The sequence below is a fragment of the Nerophis lumbriciformis genome, linkage group LG22 (genome assembly GCF_033978685.3).
Source record: "Nerophis lumbriciformis linkage group LG22, RoL_Nlum_v2.1, whole genome shotgun sequence".
Lineage (NCBI taxonomy): Eukaryota > Metazoa > Chordata > Actinopteri > Syngnathiformes > Syngnathidae > Nerophis > Nerophis lumbriciformis.
Genome location: NC_084569.2, coordinates 35,620,384 through 35,642,029, shown reverse-complemented (window position 1 = coordinate 35,642,029; position 21,646 = coordinate 35,620,384). Strand labels below are relative to the sequence as shown.

At 40.4% G+C, this 21,646-nt stretch overlaps 1 protein-coding gene across 1 annotated transcript in view; it reads right to left on the bottom strand.

Annotated features, from left to right (window-relative positions):
- trpm4a (transient receptor potential cation channel, subfamily M, member 4a) overlaps positions 1-21,646 on the bottom strand; it is a 119,309-nt gene that overhangs the window by 21,427 nt on the left and 76,236 nt on the right. Inside the window, exons 17-22 of the mRNA XM_061973798.2 lie at positions 20,242-20,354; positions 17,179-17,289; positions 17,053-17,099; positions 16,735-16,970; positions 10,697-10,812; positions 2,270-2,402 (exon numbers count right to left, since the gene is read on the bottom strand). Of these exons, the coding sequence (XP_061829782.1) occupies positions 2,270-2,402; positions 10,697-10,812; positions 16,735-16,970; positions 17,053-17,099; positions 17,179-17,289; positions 20,242-20,354 (756 nt within the window). The remainder of the gene's footprint in view (positions 1-2,269; positions 2,403-10,696; positions 10,813-16,734; positions 16,971-17,052; positions 17,100-17,178; positions 17,290-20,241; positions 20,355-21,646) is intronic.

The following is a 21,646-nucleotide window of genomic DNA, read 5'->3' as shown; positions in this document are numbered from 1 at the left end:
CACATGATGTAAGTGTCTATATTAGTTATATTAGCTTATTATCAAAATGACTTTGAAAGTCTAATATAAGTGTTATAATGAAGACAACACATTATGTAAGTGTCTATATTAGCCTACTATCACAATTACTCTAAAAGTCTTATATAGGTGTTATAATGAAGACAACACATGATGTAAGTCTCTATATTAATTATATTAGCCTACTATCAAAAGGACTTTAAAAGTCTTATATAAGTGTTATAATGAAGACAACACATTATGTAAGTGTCTATATTAGCCTACTATCAAAATTACTTTAAAAGTCTTATATAAGTGTTATAATGAAGACAACACATGATATAAGTGTCTATATTAGTTATATTAGCCTACTATCAAAATGACTTTAAAAGTCTTATTACTCTTATATAGGTGTTATAATGAAGACAACACATGATGTAAGTGTCTATATTAATTATATTAGCCTACTATCAAAATGACTTTAAAAGTCTTATATAAGTGTTATAATGAAGACAACACATTATGTAAGTGTCTATATTAGCCTACTATCAAAATTACTTTAAAAGTCTTATATAAGTGTAATAATGAAGGCAACACATGATGTAAGTGTCTATATTAGTTATATTAGCCTACTATCAAAATGACTTTAAAAGTCTAATATAGGTGTTATAATGAAGACAACACATTATGTAAGTGTCTATATTAGCCTACTATCACAATTACTCTAAAAGTCTTATATAGGTGTTATAATGAAGACAACACATGATGTAAGTCTCTATATTAATTATATTAGCCTACTATCAAAAGGACTTTAAAAGTCTTATATAAGTGTTATAATGAAGGCAACACATGATGTAAGTGTCTATGTTATATTAGCCTACTATCAAAATGACTTTAAAAGTATTATATAAGTGTTGTAATGAAGACAACACATGATGTTAGTGTCTCTATTAGTTGTATTAGCCTACTATCAAAATGACTTTAAAAGTCTAATATAGGTGTTATAATGAAGACAACACATTATGTAAGTGTCTATATTAGCCTACTATCACAATTACTTTAAAAGTCTTATATAAGTGTTATAATGAAGACAACACATGATATAAGTGTCTATATTAGTTATATTAGCCTACTATCAAAATGATGTTAAAAGTCTTATTACTCTTATATAAGTGTTATAATGAAGACAACACATGATGTAAGTGTCTATATTAGTTATATTAGCTTATTATTAAAATGACTTTGAAAGTCTAATATAAGTGTTATAATGAAGACAACACATGATGTAAGTGTCTATATAAACCTACTATCAAAATTACTTTAAAAGTCTTATATAGGTGTTATAATGAAAACAACACATGATGTAAGTGTCTGTTATATTAGCCTACTATCAAAATGACTTTAAAAGTCTTATATAGGTGTTATAATGAAGACAACACATGATGTAAGTGTCTATATTAGTTATAGTAGCCTACTATCAAAATGACTTTAAAAGTCTTATATAGGTGTTATAATGAAGACAACACATGATGTAAGTGTCTATATTAGCCTACTATCAAAATGACTTTAAAAGTCTTAAATATGTGTTATAATGAAGACAACACATGATGTAAGTGTCTATATTAGCTATATTCGCCTACTATCAAAATGACTTTAAAAGTCTTATATAAGTGTTATAATGAAGACAACACATGATGTAAGTGTCTATATTAGTCATAGTAGCCTACTATCAAAATGACTTTAAAAGTCTTATTACTCTTATATAAATGTTATAATGAAGACAACACATTATGTAAGTGTCTATATTAGCCTACTATCAAAATGACTTTAAAAGTCTTATATAGGTGTTATAATGAAGACAACACATGATGTAAGTGTCTATATTAGTTATATTAGCTTATTATCAAAATGACTTTGAAAGTCTAATATAAGTGTTATAATGAAGACAACACATGATGTAAGTGTCTATATTAGCCTACTATCAAAATGACTTTAAAAGTCTTATATAGGTGTTATAATGAAAACAACACATGATGTAAGTGTCTATATTAGTTATATTAGCCTACTATCAAAATTACTTTAAAATTCTATATAAGTGTTATAATGAAGGCAACACATGATGTAAGTGTCTATGTTATATTAGCCTACTATCAAAATGACTTTAAAAATCTTATATAGGTGTTGTAATGAAGACAACACATGATGTAAGTGTCTATATTAGCTCTATTAGCCTACTATCATCATTAGTTCATCGTGTGATTGTGTTAGTCACCATTTTGCCAACGATGATAATCTTGGGCCCGAGTTGCTTGTGGGCGGCAAAGATGTGGATCAGACGCAGCGTGAAGACCATGAAATCGATTGCCATCAACGCTCGGCCGAACTTGAACGACTGCGGGAACATTCTGGAAAACAAAATGCTAATGTCAATGCAATAAATGGTAAATAATGTGCAGCAGCAGCAGCATGTATGGATCTAGCATTTGCGTCAGGTGGTATGTACACAGCAGTAACATTCGTTAACTTCTGTTTTGAATTGGCGCTATTGCAAATAAAATAGTATAGAATTCTTGCAAATGCACGCAAACGTCAATGTTTAAGATGACAGTTTTACAACACTGTTTTTTCTTTAATGACCCCTTTAGATCCCAGATTTTATGTCAACGTCAGCAGTCAACTGTCTGTCGACGTCGGCTTAAGCGGGCACTTGTTCGTAATAAGACAGGACTTGATAAGTTACTACAGTAACTTGTTTGATGCTGATTCTGTACAGTACCTTCAATTTTTTATCTTAAGTTAATCCCGGGAAGTCCTGTGGGGAGTGCTCAGAGAGTATGGGGTAACGGACTGTCTTATTGTGGCAGTTCGCTCCCTGTATGATCAGTGTCAGAGCTTGGTCCGCATTGCCGGCAGTAAGTCGGACCTATTTCCAGTGAGGGTTGGACTCCGCCAAGGCTGCCCTTTGTCACCGATTCTGTTCATAACCTTTATGGACAGAACTTCTCGGCGCAGTCAGGGCGTTGAGGGTATCTGGTTTGGTGGCTGCAGGATTAGGTCTCTGCTTTTTGCAGATGATGTGGTCCTGATGGCTTCCTCTGGCCAAGATCTTCAGCTCTCACTGGATCGGTTCGCAGCCGAGTGTGAAGCGACTGGGATGGGAATCAGCACCTCCAAGTCCGAGTCCATGGTTCTCTTCCGGAAAAGGGTGGAGTGCCATCTCCGGGTTGGGGAGGAGATCTTTCCCCAAGTGGAGGAGTTCAAGTACCTCGGAGTCTTGTTCACGAGTGGGGGAAGAGTGGATCGTGAGATCGACAGGCGGATCGGTGCGGCGTCTTCAGTAATGCGGACGCTGTATCGATCCGTTGTGATGAAGAAGGAGCTGAGCCGGAAGGCAAAGCTCTCGATTTACCGGTCGATCTACGTTCCTATCCTCACCTAACCCAAAGCTCATGACCGAAAGGACAAGAACACGGGTACAAGCGGCCGAAATGAGTTTCCTCCGCCGGGTGGCAGGGCTCTCCCTTAGAGATAGGGTGAGAAGCTCTGTCATCCGGGGGGAGCTCAAAGTAAAGCTGCTGCTCCTCCACATCGAGAGGAGCCAGATGAGGTGGTCCGGGCATCTGGTCAGGATGCCACCCGAACGCCTCCTTAGGAAGGTGTTTCGGGCACGTCCGACCGGTAGGAGGCCACGGGGAAGACCCAGGACACGCTGGGAAGACTATCTCTCCCGGCTGGCCTGGGAACGCCTCGGGATCCCCCGGGAGGAGCTGGACGAAGTGGCTGGGGAGAGGGAAGTCTGGGCTGCCCCCGCGACCCGACCTCGGATAAGCGGAAGAAGATGGATGGATGGATGGATGGAAGTTAATCTTGCTGGACAAAAGTCGTCAGGAGGCAAACAACCAGAGTCCTGCAGAAAGCCAATGCAGGATCCACTTCCTAAGGCAGGGGGAACCTGCGACACATTCCAGCAAGAGACCACCCGCCAAGCTATTAACACCAGGGGCGGCGTGGAAGATGGAAGTGGACCTGGGTCGGCAGCTCCAGTTCCCACAGGAGATGTGGTGCTGTGATCTGCAGCTGTGAAGTCAGTAGTACTGATTGAGCTGACAGTGCCATGGGAGGAGGGACTGGAAGCTGCCTACGAGAGAAAGAAGGCCAAGTATGCAGACCTGGTCGCGTAGTGCAGAGAAAGTGGATGGAGTGTGAGGCTGTACCCGGTGGAGGTGGGAGCCAGAGGCTTTGTGGGCAGAGCAACACCACGCCTGCTCAAGGACCTGGGAGTACGTGGAGCCACCCTGAGCAGATCCACCAAGGAGCTTTCAGAAGTAGCAGAGAAAGCTAGCCACTGGCTCTGGCTGAAACAACGGGACAAGGCTTGGGGAGCAAAATCCGAGTAGGTTTACTGCAGGGGGTGTCAGGGAGGCGTCCCTGTTCACTGCCCCGCCACCAGGAGATGTTCTGGGCTAAGGGGCGAAACATCAATGAGAGGTGGTCCCCAGCTGAAGACCCTGCAGCAAAACCTTTTTTGGTATGCGGTCAGGTTTAGGCCTGCCTCAGGGAAGAGGACGTCCCTGCCATGCACAGTCCACCACAGGCACCGGTGGAGGTGCGACAGGCCTAAGGCCCAGCGGCAAGACCACCTTGCTGTAATTAAAATGTCATCTTTATGCTTGAAAATGCTTAATTTAGGCTAATAACCAAATTTGCTCTAATATGCATAGTTTAGACTAAGAATAGGCCATAGTCCAACCCGAACTATGTAATAGAAATAATTGTATTATTTTGTTGGTAATGTTACATTGTCTTATCACGCTATATTTCTGAATTGTTGAATTGTCCAAAACTTTGTTCATGATCAACTAATTTGATTGATTGATTGAAACTTTTATTAGTAGACTGCAAAGGAAGAGAATGCATTATATGAAACAGTACAGTACATATTCCGTACAATTGACCACTAAATGGTAACACCCGAATACGTTTTTCAACTTGTTAATCAATTCATGGTACAAATATATACTATCAGCATAATACAGTCATCATACAAGTTATACGAGTATATACATTTGATTATTTACAATCCGGGGAGGTGGGATGTGGTGGGGGGAGGGGGTTAGGCTAGGGTTGTAGCTGCCTGGAGGTGTTCTTTTAGTGCGGTTTTGAAGGAGGATAGAGATGCACTTTCTTTTACACCTGTTGGGAGTGCATTCCATATTGATGTGACATAGAAGGAGTATGAGTTAAGACCTTTGTTAGATCGGAATCTGGGTTTGACGTGGTTTGTGGAGCTCCCCCTGGTGTTGTGGTTATGACGGTCATTTACGTTAAGGAAGTAGTTTGACATGAACTTCGGTATCAGGGAGGTGTAGCGGATTTTATAGACTAGGCTCAGTGCAAGTTGTTTTACTCTGTCCTCCACCCTGAGCCAGCCCACTTTGGAGAAGTGGGTAGGAGTGAGGTGGGATCTGGGGTGGAGGTCTAGAAGTAACCTGACTAGCTTGTTCTGGGATGTTTGGAGTCTTGATTTGAGGGTTTTGGAGGTGCTAGAGTACCAGGAGGTGCATGCGTAATCGAAAAAGGATTGAATGAGAGTTCCCGCTTTATGGTGCTTTTGTTGACCAGAGAGGAGAGTCTGTAGAAAAATCTTGTTCGTTGGTTGACCTTTTTGATTAACCTTGGTTGCCATTTTATCACAGGAAAGATTAGCCTCTAGAATGGAACCTAGGTAGGTGACCTCATCTTTCCTGGTGATAACAATGTCACCCACTTAAATGGTGAAGTCACTGACTTTCTTAAGGTTGATTTGGGACCCAAATAGGACGGATTCCGTTTTAAATTAAAGGCGACATAGCAAAATCATTCAATAATATTAATAAACGGAAATGCTGATTATCGGTCCTGCTAGACACCGACATCTATTTAATAATACCACCTTAACATTTGACAACCAAACAATTACACAAGGCGACTCGGTAAAGAATCTGGGTATTATCTTCTACCCAACTCTCTCGTTTGAGTCACACATTAGTGAAGTGAAGTGAAGTGAATGACATTTATATAGCGCTTTTTCTCAAGTGACTCAAAGCGCTTTACATTGTGAAACCCAATATCTAAGTTACATTTAAACCAGTGTGGGTGGCACTGGGAGCAGGTGGGTAAAGTGTCTTGCCCAAGGACACAACGGCAGTGACTAGGATGGCGGAAGCGGGGATCGAACCTGCAACCCTCAAGTTGCTGGCACGGCCGCTCTACCAACCGAGCTATACCGCCCCAATTAAGAGAGTTACTAAACGGGCCTTCTTTCATCTCCGTAATATCGCTAAAATTTGTTCCATTTTGTCCACTAGCGACGCTGAGATCATTATTCATGCGTTCGTTACGTCTCGTCTCGACTACTGTAACGTATTATTTTGGGGTCTCCCTATGTCTAGCATTAAAAGATTACAGTTGGTACAAAATGCGGCTGCTAGACTTTTGACAAGAAGAAGAAAGTTAGATCATATTAGGCCTATACTGGCTCACCTGCACTGGCTTCCTGTGCACTTAAGATGTGACTTTAAGGTTTTACTACTTACCTATAAAATACTACACGGTCTAGCTCCATCCTATCTTGCCGATTGTATTGTACCATATGTCCCGGCAAGAAATCTGCCTTCAAAGAACTCCGGCTTATTAGTGATTCCCAGAGCCCAAAAAAAGTCTGCGGGCTATAGAGCGTTTTCTATTGGGGCTCCAGTACTATGGAATGCCCTCCCGGTAACAGTTAGAGATGCTACCTCAGTAGAAGCATTTAAGTCCCATCTTAAAACTCATTTGTATACTCTAGCCTTTAAATGGACCCCCTTTTTAGACCAGTTGATCTGCCGTTTCTTTTCTTTTCTCCTCTGCCCCCCTTTCCCTTGTGTCCGGTACCCCCCTTTCCCTTGTGGAAAAGGGGGCACCGGACACCAGACACTTCATCCATGTCCGGTGGCCATGGATGAAGTGCTGGCTGTCCAGAGTCGGGACCCGGGTGGACCGCTCACCTGTGCATCGGTTGGGGACATCTCTGCGCTGCTGACCCGTCTCTGCTCGGGATGGTCTCCTGCTGGCCCCACTATGGACTGGACTCTCACTATTATGTTAGATCCACTATGGACTGGACTCTCACTATTATGTTAGATCCACTATGGACTGGACTCTCACACTATTATGTTAGATCCACTATGGACTGGACTCTCACACTATTATTTTAGATCCACTATGGACTGGACTCTCACTATTATGTTAGATCCACTATGGACTAGACTCTCACACTATTATGTTAGATCCACTATGGACTGGACTCTCACTATTATGTTAGATCCACTATGGACTGGACTGTCACACTATTATGTTGGATCCACTATGGACTGCACTCTCACACTATTATGTTAGATCCACTATGGACTGGACTCTCACACTATTATGTTAGATCCACTATGGACTGGACTCTCACACTATTATGTTATATCCACTATGGACTGGACTCTCACTATTATGTTAGATCCACTATAGACTGGACTCTCACACTATTATGTTAGATCCACTATGGACTGGACTCTCACACTATTATTTTAGATCCACTATGGACAGGACTCTCACTATTATGTTAGATCCACTATGGACTAGACTCTCACACTATTATGTTAGATCCACTATGGACTGGACTCTCACACTATTATGTTAGATCCACTATGGACTGGACTCTCACTATTATGTTAGATCCACTATGGACTGGACTCTCACTATTATGTTAGATCCACTATGGACTGGACTCTCACACTATTATGTTAGATCCACTATGGACTGGACTCTCACTATTATGTTAGATCCACTATGGACTGGACTCTCACACTATTATGTTAGATCCACTATGGACTGGACTCTCACTATTATGTTAGATCCACTATAGACTGGACTCTCACACTATTATGTTAGATCCACTATGGACTGGACTCTCACTATTATGTTAGATCCACTATTGACTGGACTCTCACTATTATATTAGATCCACTATGGACTGGACTCTCACACTATTATGTTAGATCCACTATGGACTGGACTCTCACTATTATGTTAGATCCACTATGGACTGCACTCTCACACTATTATGTTAGATCCACTATGGACTGCACTCTCACACTATTATGTTAAATCCACTATGGACTGGACTCTCACTATTATGTTAGATCCACTATGGACTGGACTCTCACACTATTATGTTAGATCCACTATGGACTGGACGCTCACTATTATGTTAGATCCACTATGGACTGGACTCTCACACTATTATGTTAGATCCACTATGGACTGGACTCTCACACTATTATGTTAGATCCACTATGGACTGGACTCTCACACTATTATGTTAGATCCACTATGGACTGGACTCTCACTATTATGTTAGATCCACTATGGACTGGACTCTCACACTATTATGTTAGATCCACTATGGACTGGACTCTCACTATTATGTTAGATCCAAAATGGACTGCACTCTCACACTATTATGTTAGATCCACTATGGACTGGACTCTCACTATTATGTTAGATCCACTATGGACTGGACTCTCACACTATTATGTTAGATCCACTATGGACTGGACTCTCACTATTATATTAGATCCACTATGGACTGGACTCTCACACTATTATGTTAGATCCACTATGGACTAGACTCTCACACTATTATGTTAGATCCACTATGGACTGGACTCTCACTATTATGTTAGATCCACTATGGACTGGACTCTCACAATATTATGTTAGATCCACTATGGACTGGACTCTCACTATTATGTTAGATCCACTATGGACTGGACTCTCACTATTATGTTAGATCCACTATGGACTGGACTCTCACACTATTATGTTAGATCCACTATGGACTGGACTCTCACACTATTATGTTAGATCCACTATGGACTGGACTCTCACACTATTATGTTAGATCCACTATGGACTGGACTCTCACTATTATGTTAGATCCACTATGGACTGCACTCTCACACTATTATGTTAGATCCACTATGGACTGCACTCTCACACTATTATGTTAAATCCACTATGGACTGGACTCTCACTATTATGTTAGATCCACTATGGACTGGACTCTCACACTATTATGTTAGATCCACTATGGACTGGACGCTCACTATTATGTTAGATCCACTATGGACTGGACTCTCACACTATTATGTTAGATCCACTATGGACTGGACTCTCACACTATTATGTTAGATCCACTATGGACTGGACTCTCACTATTATGTTAGATCCACTATGGACTGGACTCTCACTATTATGTTAGATCCACTATGGACTGGACTCTCACACTATTATGTTAGATCCACTATGGACTGGACTCTCACTATTATGTTAGATCCACTATGGACTGGACTCTCACTATTATGTTAGATCCACTATGGACTGGACTCTCACACTATTATGTTATATCCACTATGGACTGGACTCTCACTATTATGTTGGATCCACTATGGACTGGACTCTCACTATTATGTTAGATCCACTTTGGACTGCACTCTCACTATTATATTAGATCCACTATGGACTGGACTCTCACTATTATGTTAGATCCACTATGGACTGGACTCTCACTATTATGTTAGATCCACTATGGACTGCACTCTCACACTATTATGTTAGATCCACTATGGACTGGACTCTCACTATTATGTTAGATCCACTATGGACTAGACTCTCACACTATTATGTTAGATCCACTATGGACTGGACTCTCACTATTATGTTAGATCCACTATGGACTGGACTCTCACTATTATGTTAGATCCACTATGGACTGCACTCTCACACTATTATGTTAGATCCACTATGGACTGGACTCTCACACTATTATGTTAGATCCACTATGGACTGGACTCTCACACTATTATGTTAGATCCACTATGGACTGGACTCTCACTATTATGTTAGATCCACTATGGACTGCACTCTCACACTATTATGTTAGATCCACTATGGACTGGACTCTCACTATTATATTAGATCCACTATGGACTGGACTCTCACACTATTATGTTAGATCCACTATGGACTGGACTCTCACACTATTATGTTAGATCCACTATGGACTGGACTCTCACTATTATGTTAGATCCACTATGGACTGGACTTTCACAATATTATGCTAGACCCACTCGACGTCCATTGCATCCGGTCTCCCCTACATCTGCGGTCCTCTCCAAGGTTTCTCATAGTCATTCATATTGACATCCCACTGGGTTGTGAGTTTTTCCTTGCCCTTGTGTGGGCTCTGAACCGAGGATGTCGTTGTGGCTTGGGCAGCCCTTTGAGACACTTGTGATTTAGGGCTATATAAATAAAAATTGATTGATTGATTGATTGATAATACAACGTATCGGTATTGATATCACTAATACTGATCCTGTATTTACTTGGTATCTGATCAATACAAACATTGCCAGGATCGTCCACAAAGTTGCTTTACGACTGAAAAAAATAAAAAAAATACTACGGGAATACTTGGCAATATTTTCTGCCGCTTGTCCCTTCCGGGGTCGCGGGGGGTGCTGGAGCCTATCTCAACTGCATTCGGGCGGAAGGCGGGGTACACCCTGGACAAGTCGCCACCTCATCACAGGGCGGGATAATCATATATGTTTTGCAATTCATTCACCTGCAGCCGAGAGCACAAATGAAGATTGTGATGGCCGTGACGTCACACTGGTTCCAAATATCGTTGATGTAACTCTTCATCCCCTGGACCATAAAGTTGCTGGACACAAAGAAGATCTGTCAATCAGAGAGAGAAGAGTCTTATGAAATATTACTGGTGGCATCAAATGGGTCTATGACACGTCGTCACATTTTAATACAAGAACGGTAGAGTGGAACCCGTTCAAGTTGACGCGCCTCGGAGTGGCTGACTAACGCCCACGTAAGCGGTCGTCGACATAACCCAAACCAAAATTGCCGTAGCTTGCGCATTTACTTGTGAGCAGATACGTAAGAAGAGTTTGTGATAAAAACGGATTTTGTTGAAGAAGACCTATTATGCATAACAAACTTTTCTTACCTATCAGTACCTGTTTTTGTATATTTGGGATCTGCATAAGTCCCGAAAATGTGAAATCAAACCATATTTATAAAACAATCTTGCCTTCCTTCATACTTCCTCCAAACAAGTCGTTAAGATTTGCACAACTTGAGACGTTTTTCCAACATGTCACGTCAGCGGAGATCTCCATATACGGTAACGTTTTACCCGAAGAGCTTTGCGCGAGTCCGCCATTGAATTCACTAAGTTCCTGTTTTTTCCCCTCTATGCTCTTGTTGTGGGGCAGACTGGCCCGTACATGCACATGCATCCTCCGCTGTTGCTATTTCTAATTTTAAGTAGCGTACTAGGGATGTCCCGATCCAGGTTTTTGCACTTCCGATCCGATACCGATATTGTTTTTGCATTTCCGATCCGATACCGATACTGACCGATACCGATACTGGCCTATCCGAGCATGTATTAAAGTTTAAAGTTATTTAGCCTACTTAGTTGTCAGAATCATGTTGAAAAGGGTTTTAGTACTCTGAATTAGGGGAGTTTGAATAATACACAATGGTTGGTAACAAGAAACTGACCTGTTTATTCAAGGATAAACACAAAATAGACAAAATTATACATGACAAACAGAAATGGCATCATTGAACTAGGGCTGGGCGATATGGCCTTTTTTTAATATTGCGATATTTTAAGGCCATATTGCGATACACAATATATATCTCGATATTTTGCCTTAGCCTCGAATGAACACTTGATGCATATAATCACAGCAGTATGATGATTCTATGTGTTTTGATTGATTGATTGAGACTTTTATTAGTAGGTTGCACAGTGAAGTACATATTCCGTACAATTGACCACTAAATGGTAACACCCCAATAAGTTTTTCAACTTGTTTAAGTCGGGGTCCACTTAAATTGATTCATGATACAGATATATACTATCAGATATATACTATCATCATAATACAGTCATCACACAAGATAATCACATTGAACTATTTACATTATTTATAATCCAGGGTGTGGAGGGGGGCGCCGGATGTAAGTGTCAAAAAGACAGCCAAAAGAGTTTGACATGAGAATAAATCTAAAGTTAAAATATAGGGTAGAAATGCACCCATTTGCAGGAAATGTAGTCTTGATTTTCAACATTTTCTTTCAAGGCTTGCATGTCTACATTAAAACATTCTTCTTCATACTGCATTAATATATGCTACTTTTAAACTTTAATGCAGAGAAGGAAATCACAACTAAAAAAATCACTAATTTTTTCATACGGTGTTGATGTGGAAATTTTTGCCTCGGCATTTTGATGGTGTGGACGTGTGGCACCGAATGGAGATAAGCGTCTCGACAGACGTCACAATATTTGAACAATGATGACGAAAACTGTTTTCTCTGTCGTGTTCGTGTGTCGAAAATTGTTATGCGCTTATTTTTTTATTTGATTTTGTGCGTGGCATAGATTTGCTATGCGCAGAGGACGCTTAAACAGTGCGCAATTGCACAGGCGAGCACCTTAGAGGGAGCGTTGCTCGCACGGCTGCGCTAGCATCACAGCTAACGTTAGCCATGCTGCTACCTCTCTGCTCGGGGAGGACGTATACGTATGTGACGTATGACGTGACAGTATGTGATGTGTGTAAGAAGGTGCACTTGCTGTCTGTGAGAGGGAGACACAGGAAAGAGTGAGAAGAGCCTGTCGTGTAATGCCAGCAGCTAAAAGCAACTGCGTGAGAATTCACAGACCTGTGAATGTGTTGAAGGTGTGCTGGAAAATGCGGAACGGAAATTAGGGAGCAGCAGAAAAGTGGAATGTATTATTTAAATCGGTGCGTTGGAAAACACGGACCGGAGTTTTTTTTAAAACTGGATCTGGATCGGCATTTTCCCATGCCTTGCCGATACGCAATTTTTGGCAAATATCGGCAGCCGATCTGATCCAAATATCGGATCGGGACATCCCTATAGCGTACAGTTCGAACTTAGACCCGATATGAAAGCGCTAAAAACTACAACATGGCTGACGCGAGAAGACGCTGTCAAAATGAAGACTGTCTGTAAAACATAATTTATGCAACATTTTCACCAAAGAACCATTATTACATGTTATGTAGACCACAAGGAAGTGCGTTAAAAATTGTCTCTCCTCAATTTTTTTTACATCAGATCAGATAGACAGGACTTTATTGTCATTGCACAAGTACAACGAAACTATGTTTTCAGCACGAACCCGTTCAAGATTAGAAAAACAAACATTGTACAGGGTTACAGAACAGGAACGCTGATGGGTCGGCACAAGGCGCCCCGTAAAAGATGGGAAAAAGGTAAAACGCTGGGGAAAAAGGAGTAAAAAAATACAATTTAGACTGGGCTCCTCAGGGGGCCTAGTCTGGAGTGGGAAAAATAAGGACCAATTTAAACGGGTTCCACTGTATAGTTTGAACTGTGTCATTTATTGAACAGGCGTCAACTTGCAGTCCACATGTATCTCTCATGTGTGACTGCCATTTACTGGTCACATTTATCAATACATCATGTACCAAATAAAATTGCTTCGAGGTCAGTAAGCACAACCAAAATAAATCTCTACTTTAGGCGCACCGGGTTACAAGGCGCACTGTCGATTATTGAGAAAATGAAAGTGCGCCTTATAGTCCGAACGTTGCTGTTGTCTTTTCACATTATTTAGCAATTATATGCGACGTAATTTTGACGTTTTCGGAACCATTCTTTGTACAAATGCCGATATTATTTCGACAGAAGTGGTCGACCTTGTATGTCGATATCGACTTGAGCATGCACTTTTTAATAATAAGAAAAACATGGTGGACCAGGACCTAATAAGGACCAATTTAAACGGGTTCCACTGTATAGTTTGAACTTCTTAGCCGGCTTGCCAGTGTCATTTATTGAACAGGCGTCAACTTGCAGTCCACATGTATCTCTCATGTGTGACTGCCATTTACTGGTCACATTTATCAATACATCATGTACCAAATAAAATTGCTTCGAGGTCAGTAAGCACAACCAAAATAAATCTCTATTTTAGGCGCACCGGGTTACAAGGCGCACTGTCGATTATTGAGAAAATGAAAGGATTTTTAAGTGCGCCTTATAGTCCGAACGTTGCTGTTGTCTTTTCACATTATTTAGCAATTATATGCGACGTAATTTTGACGTTTTCGGAACCATTCTTTGTACAAATGCCGATATTATTTCGACAGAAGTGGTCGACCTTGTATGTCGATATCGACTTGAGCATGCACTTTTTAATAATAAGAAAAACATGGTTGACCAGGACCTAATAAGGACCAATTTAAACGGGTTCCACTGTATAGTTTGAACTTCTTAGCCGGCTTGCCAGTGTCATTTATTGAACAGGCGTCAACTTGCAGTCCACATGTATCTCTCATGTGTGACTGCCATTTACTGGTCACATTTATCAATACATCATGTACCAAATAAAATTGCTTCAAGGTCAGTAAGCACAACCAAAATAAATCCCTACTTTAGGCGCACCGGGTTACAAGGCGCACTGTCGATTATTGAGAAAATGAAAGTGCGCCTTATAGTCCGAACGTTGCTGTTGTCTTTTCACATTATTTAGCAATTATATGCGACGTAATTTTGACGTTTTCGGAACTATTCTTTGCACAAATGCCGATATTATTTCGACAGAAGTGGTCGAACTTGTATGTCGATATCGACTTGAGCATGCACTTTTTAATAATAAGAAAAACATGGTGGACCAGGACCTAATAAGGACCAATTTAAACGGGTTCCACTGTATAGTTTGAACTTCTTAGCCGGCTTGCCAGTGTCATTTATTGAACAGGCGTCAACTTGCAGTCCACATGTATCCCTCATGTGTGATTGCCATTTACTGGTCACTTTTATCAATACATCATGTACCAAATAAAATTGCTTCGAGGTCAGTAAGCGCAATCAAAATAAATCTCTACTTTAGGCGCACCGGGTTACAAGGCGCACTGTCGATTATTGAGAAAATGAAAGTGCGCCTTATAGTCCGAACGTTGCTGTTGTCTTTTCACATTATTTAGCAATTACATGCGACGTAATTTTGACGTTTTCGGAACCATTCTTTGTACAAATGCCGATATTATTTCGACAGAAGTGGTCGAACTTGTATGTCGATATCGACTTGAGCATGCACTTTTTAATAAATAAGAAAAACATGGTGGACCAGGACCTAATAAGGACCAATTCAAACGGGTTCCACTGTATAGTTTGAACTTCTTAGCCGGCTTGCCAGTGTCATTTATTGAACAGGCGTCAACTTGCAGTCCACATGTATCTCTCATGTGTGACTGCCATTTACTGGTCACATTTATCAATACATCATGTACCAAATAAAATTGCTTCGAGGTCAGTAAGCACAACCAAAATAAATCTCTACTTTAGGCGCACCGGGTTACAAGGCGCACTGTCGATTATTGAGAAAATGAAAGGATTTTAAGTGCGCCTTATAGTCCGAACGTTGCTGTTGTCTTTTCACATTATTTAGCAATTATATGCGACGTCATTTTGACGTTTTCGGAACCATTCTTTGTACAAATGCCGATATTAATCGACAGAAGTGGTCGACCTTGTATGTCGATATCGACTTGAGCATGCACTTTTTCAATAATAAGAAAAACATGGTGGACCAGGACCTAATAAGGACCAATTCAAACGGGTTCCACTGTATAGTTTGAACTTCTTAGCCGGCTTGCCAGTGTCATTTATTCAACAGGCGTCAACTTGCAGTCCACCTCTCATGTGTGACTGCCATTTACTGGTCACATTTATCAATACAGCATGTACCAAATAAAATTGCTTCGAGGTCAGTAAGCACAACCAAAATAAATCTCTACTTTAGGCGCACCGGGTTACAAGGCGCACTGTCGATTATTGAGAAAATGAAAGGATTTTAAGTGCGCCTTATAGTCCGAACATTGCTGTTGTCTTTTCACATTATTTAGCAATTATATGCGACGTCATTTTGACGTTTTCAGAACCATTCTTTGTACAAATGCCGATATTATTTCGACAGAAGTGGTCGACCTTGTATGTCGATATCGACTTGAGCATGCACTTTTTAATAATAAGAAAAACATGGTGGACCAGGACCTAACAAGGACCAATTCAAACGGGTTCCACTGTATAGTTTGAACTTCTTAGCCGGCTTGCCAGTGTCATTTATTGAACAGGCGTCAACTTGCAGTCCACATGTATCTCTCATGTGTGACTGCCATTTACTGGTCACACTTATCAATACATCATGTACCAAATAAAATTGCTTCGAGGTCAGTAAGCACAACCAAAATAAATCTCTACTTTAGGCGCACCGGGTTACAAGGCGCACTGTCGATTATTGAGAAAATGAAAGGATTTTAAGTGCGCCTTATAGTCCGAACGTTGCTGTTGTCTTTTCACATTATTTAGCAATTATATGAGACGAAATTTTGACGTTTTCGGAACCATTCTTTGCACAAATGCCGATATTATTTCGACAGAAGTGGTCGAACTTGTATGTTGATATCGACTTGAGCATGCACTTTTTAATAATAAGAAAAACATGGTGGACCAGGACCTAATAAGGACCAATTCAAACGGGTTCCACTGTATAGTTTGAACTTCTTAGCCACCAACCTGTCGGATTTCTTCACAAACTAATGTAAAAACCCAAAAGTAAAGCACAAATTCCAGGGAGGAAGGGCCTTTCGGAGGTGCGGGCTTGAAATCCACCAACAGGATGTAGGCGAAGAGGCAGAGGAACAGGAAGTACATCAGCACGTTGCCCAGGAAGGTGGTGACGGGGGCGCCGCAAAACTGTCTCCACCGCGTCAGAATGAACGGCGGTGTCCTGATGTCGGATGTTGAAGAGGCTGAAATAAAGAGAGGTAAAAGCAAAACCACTGTGATGACATCATAATCAACCACCACGTTTAGTCATCTTTGCAAACCCACATGTTAGGTTTTCTTCTAGAGCCTGGGACTCATCCGCCTCTTCATCCCTAAAATCCGACACAAGGAAACAAGTTTGGGAAACGGTTGTAAATATAATTGGGATTAGGATGAACTTGAAGTATGTACTTGTGTACAATCTCAGCAAGGGAGAAGACGGCGCCATCATTGTCCTCCAGAATGTCAGCGTCTTTGCGGTTGACCTGGACTACTACTGGAATATCCTCGTCTTCCTGCTGCCTGCAACACACACACACACACACACACACACATATAAGGACTGTGAATCTTTGGGCACTACAAGATTCGATTCGATTCTTGAGGGTAACGATTTGATTCAGAATCGATTCAAAACGATCAAATCAATCCCGTTTTAATAATATTGGGTTCCAGTTTTTCATAACATCCATAATGTTCAGTGAGCAGGTTGTGTTGACCTTCATGTTGCACCATGACTAGGGAAGGTTGTTTGGATTTTGGCATCTCAGTAAATGCTGTGCTGTTATTTCAAAGCACTTTCAAGTAGGGCTGGGCGATATATCGATATACTCGATATATCGCGGGTTTGTCTCTGTGCGATATAGAAAATGGCAATATCGTGATATTCGAGTATACGTTCTCACGCAGTTGCTTTTAGCTGCAGGCATTACACTACAGCCTCTTCTCACTCTTTCTTGTCTCTCCTTCTCACAGAGACAAAACAAGCGCACCTTCTTACATATGTCACATACGTATACGCCCTTGCGGAGCAGAGAGGTAGCGGCATGGGTAACGTTAGCTGTGGTGCGAGTGGTAATACGAGAGAAAGAAGGTGCGAGTCTGGTAACAAATGAAGGAAGAATTAATTCCCAAGAAAAACAGCAGGGAGTCCATCGTCTGGCGGTGGTTTGGCTTCAAGCGGGATTATGTCGAACAGACAACCGTAATATGTCAAGTGTGGGGCAAAAGCGTTGCTACAAAAAGTAGCATTGCTGCTAATATGTAGCATCATTTGAAAAGTCACCGCTAGAGAATGAAGAGTGCTTACTCCGCATGTCAACATCTCCGTTCGGTGCCACACCAACAAAATGCAGAGGCAACCATTTCCACATCAACACCGTATGAAAAAAATAGTCAACAACAGAAGGAGATAACGTCCGCCGGAACCTACCACATAGTGAAGGACATACACTATTTGATTTCCTATTATGCTTTTTCATTTTAATTTGACACTTATTGAAATATCTTGTGTGACATCATGCACAAAAGTGCACTTTATTTGTTTTAAACTATCCATCCATCCATCCATTTTCTACCGCTTATTCCCATTGGGGTCGCGGGGGGCGCTGGAGCCTATCTCAGCTACAATCGGGCGGAAGGCGGGGTACACCCTGGACAAGTCGCCACCTCATCGCAGGGCTGTTTTAAACTATTGTTGTAAAAAAAAAAATGTGTGTTGTTGTACTGTGCAGGTTTGAAATAAATAATTCAATCAATCAATCAAATCTAGACTTCTAGAGTGTTTGATTATCACATCACTCTAAATGTATAGACTATAAAGTTCACAAACATAAAGAGGGATCCTAGTGGGCCAGGCCAATCTTTCCTTATCTCTAAACTAAAACTGGGGAAATGTGTAGATTGTTCTGGGCTTCAGTACAGTGTTGATCTCATGAAGACACGATTTTATTTCAGAATTCCTTGAGAGGGCATTAATGGGAGTCTTAAAAAAAATTAATAAATAGAAATAAAAAGTAACTAAATAGTTATTTTTCACAGTAACGCATTACTTTTTGGTGGAAGTAACTGAGTTAGTAACTGAGTTACTTTTTAAATAAAATAACTAGTAACTGTAACAAGTTACTGGTTTTCCGTAACTCACCCACACCGAAGGTAGAGAAAAAGAAGAAGCTTATAACTACGGTGTCAGCACGAACTACAATTGCGGACGCGCGCACATTTTCAGGACTTATGCAGATCCCAAATACAGATCAGCAGGTACCAGAAAGTGAGGAAAGTTGGTTTGGCATAATATTGCGAAACAAAACGCCAGGTAATATGTCTGCTAATAGGTGGCATTTTGCGGTCCTTAAACACACACCATAATAATAGTAGTATGTTTAATGCGCCGACAATCCATTAAGCGGTGTGGCTTCATAGCTTACCGAAGTCGTAGTAAAAACATTTTGACAGATTTTTGAGCGCTGTGTGTAATGTTCTATATTCTCAATGGAACATTTCAAGTCTTGGTGTTGTTTATTGCCATCATATAACAGTAACTACACGTAACTCTTATGTTTGACTGCCATCTACTGGTCACACTTATTACACCGTGTACCGAATAAAATTGCTTCGAGGTCAGTAAGCACAACCAGCGCACCGGGTTATAAGGCGCACTGTCGATTTTTGAGAAAATGAAAGGATTTTAAGTGCGCCTTATAGTCCGAAAAATACGGTAATTTGAAAGCACTGCAAAGTACAATGCTTTGATGAACTCTTGACGTCTCGCGGGCCAAATTGAAGACGTTGGCGGGTCATATACGTCCGACACTGATCGTTATTTATTACTCCGGTACTCTTGTCTTGTTCTGTATATTGTACAGTATTTTGTATTTCTACAGTGTTTTGTATATTGTACAGGATTGCTTATTATTTTTATTGGATAGTAGTCTGTTTATTTCAATTGTTAGTTTTTTTCTTCATTACCTCTTGTGTAATTAATTTTTTACCCCATATTTGTTCCCACTACCGCACCTTAAATTGGAGTCCTTAATCTCGTTATATGCAAATATAATGACAATAAAGTCCATTCTAGTATATTCTATTCTATAGTTCTATAGTCTGGACATTCCTGATCTACCTCAACAATATGATTTGCCTGAGTGGCTGGACACGACAGATCACAAAAAATATATATATATATATATATATATATATATATATATATATATGTATATTTACTGTATTTAAAAAAAATTAAAATAAAATAAAAAATAAAATATATATATATATATATATATATATATATATATATATATTTTTTTTTTTTATTCATTTAATCGATTTTTCATTTTTCAAGTAAGAATCGTGATTCTATCAAAAAAAACATGTGTTTTTACACCCCTAACACACTTACATTAATGTGCCTCCGAATCTAGAATTCCCTGGCAAACTCAACCATCTCAGAATGTAGAATTTTTGCGCGACACTAACCTGAAGCTGATAAAATTTGTGAAGATGAGAGGGGGCATGAAGAAGGCGATCACCAGCTTCCACGCCTCCGTGGTTCTGTCCATGCTGCCCCACCAGATCTGGGACAGCAACGACTAGAGAGAAAAAAATCAGCATTAACACAAAAACACACACTGTTACTCTGAACAATAAGCCTGTTCAGTCTCATCTGAAACGGAACTACTGGACAGTGAAACACATTTAAGCCGGCCCCGTTTTTGTCGATAACTCGTCCAAGTCGACGTAATCAAATCCTGGTCCATCGTGTTCTTCTTATAACTAAAAAACACTCGCATAAGTCGAGATAGACATCCATGGTCAACTGCTTTTTTTAAATTAAACATTTCAGAGACAAATGGATTATTTCTGTGAAAAATAGGTCAGTTTTGTCATGTCTGTGTGATCATGTTTTGTTTTAGTCATGTTCGATTTTGTTTTTGGACTTTTTGTGCACTTTTGTTTTGTTTTGTCACCATAGCAACCATTAGTTTTCACCTGTCACGTCACGCACCTGTTTCACGTTTTGAGTCACGCACCTGCTTTCACTAATCATGTCTATAGTATTTAAGTTCATTGTTTTCAGTTTGTCGTTCTGACGACATCCCGCATTTATGCTTCTGCACACTCTCCACACACCCTTAAGACCTTTGCTGCTCTTTTTTCTTGCCAGTTCCATGCCAAGTAAGTTTTTGTTTATTAAGCCACAGTTAGTGTTTTTTGTTGTTCATAGTTTCTGCCTTTGTGCAAGTATTTGTTTTCATAGCCTAGTCGTTTCTCCGCCACTGTGCGCGCTTTTCGTTTGTACTTTTTTTTGTAGTTAGTGTTTAAATAAATCATGTATTCACCTTCACGCCACATCTGGTCCAATTCACTTGCACCTCGGGAGAACAAACCACGCCACAGTCCAAGTCATGACAAGTTTATAATATAAGGACATTTATTCTCATTATTGCTAAGCAGCGTGAAAAAATAACGGAAACATGACAGCATTAAAAGAGTGACTTCCTAAATAAACTTCAAAATAAAAGCATGACAGTATATTTACCTGGATTTAACCACAGCGAAAACATTTTTTAAAATTTATTTTTACATTGTTAGTTTAAAAGCAGTGGTTGTCAGGTTCAAACACTGATGACATCTATTAAACAGGACAAGAAGCAAAAAATCAAACAGAGACAGAATTAAATTTGGATCAATTTGAGGAGAAACGTCTGGTCTGTACTCTTGTACAGTCTCCAGCACGCTCCGGCGAAAGATTGCACGCCTCCTCCTTTATTTGGACTTTCCCTGACCACATGGCAACAGCTGCTTCCAAAGGGACGTGGGTCGTAAACAGCGTTGCCTTTGGTTACAGAACTCTCTTGTGTTCTGTCTGTCTCTCGACTGT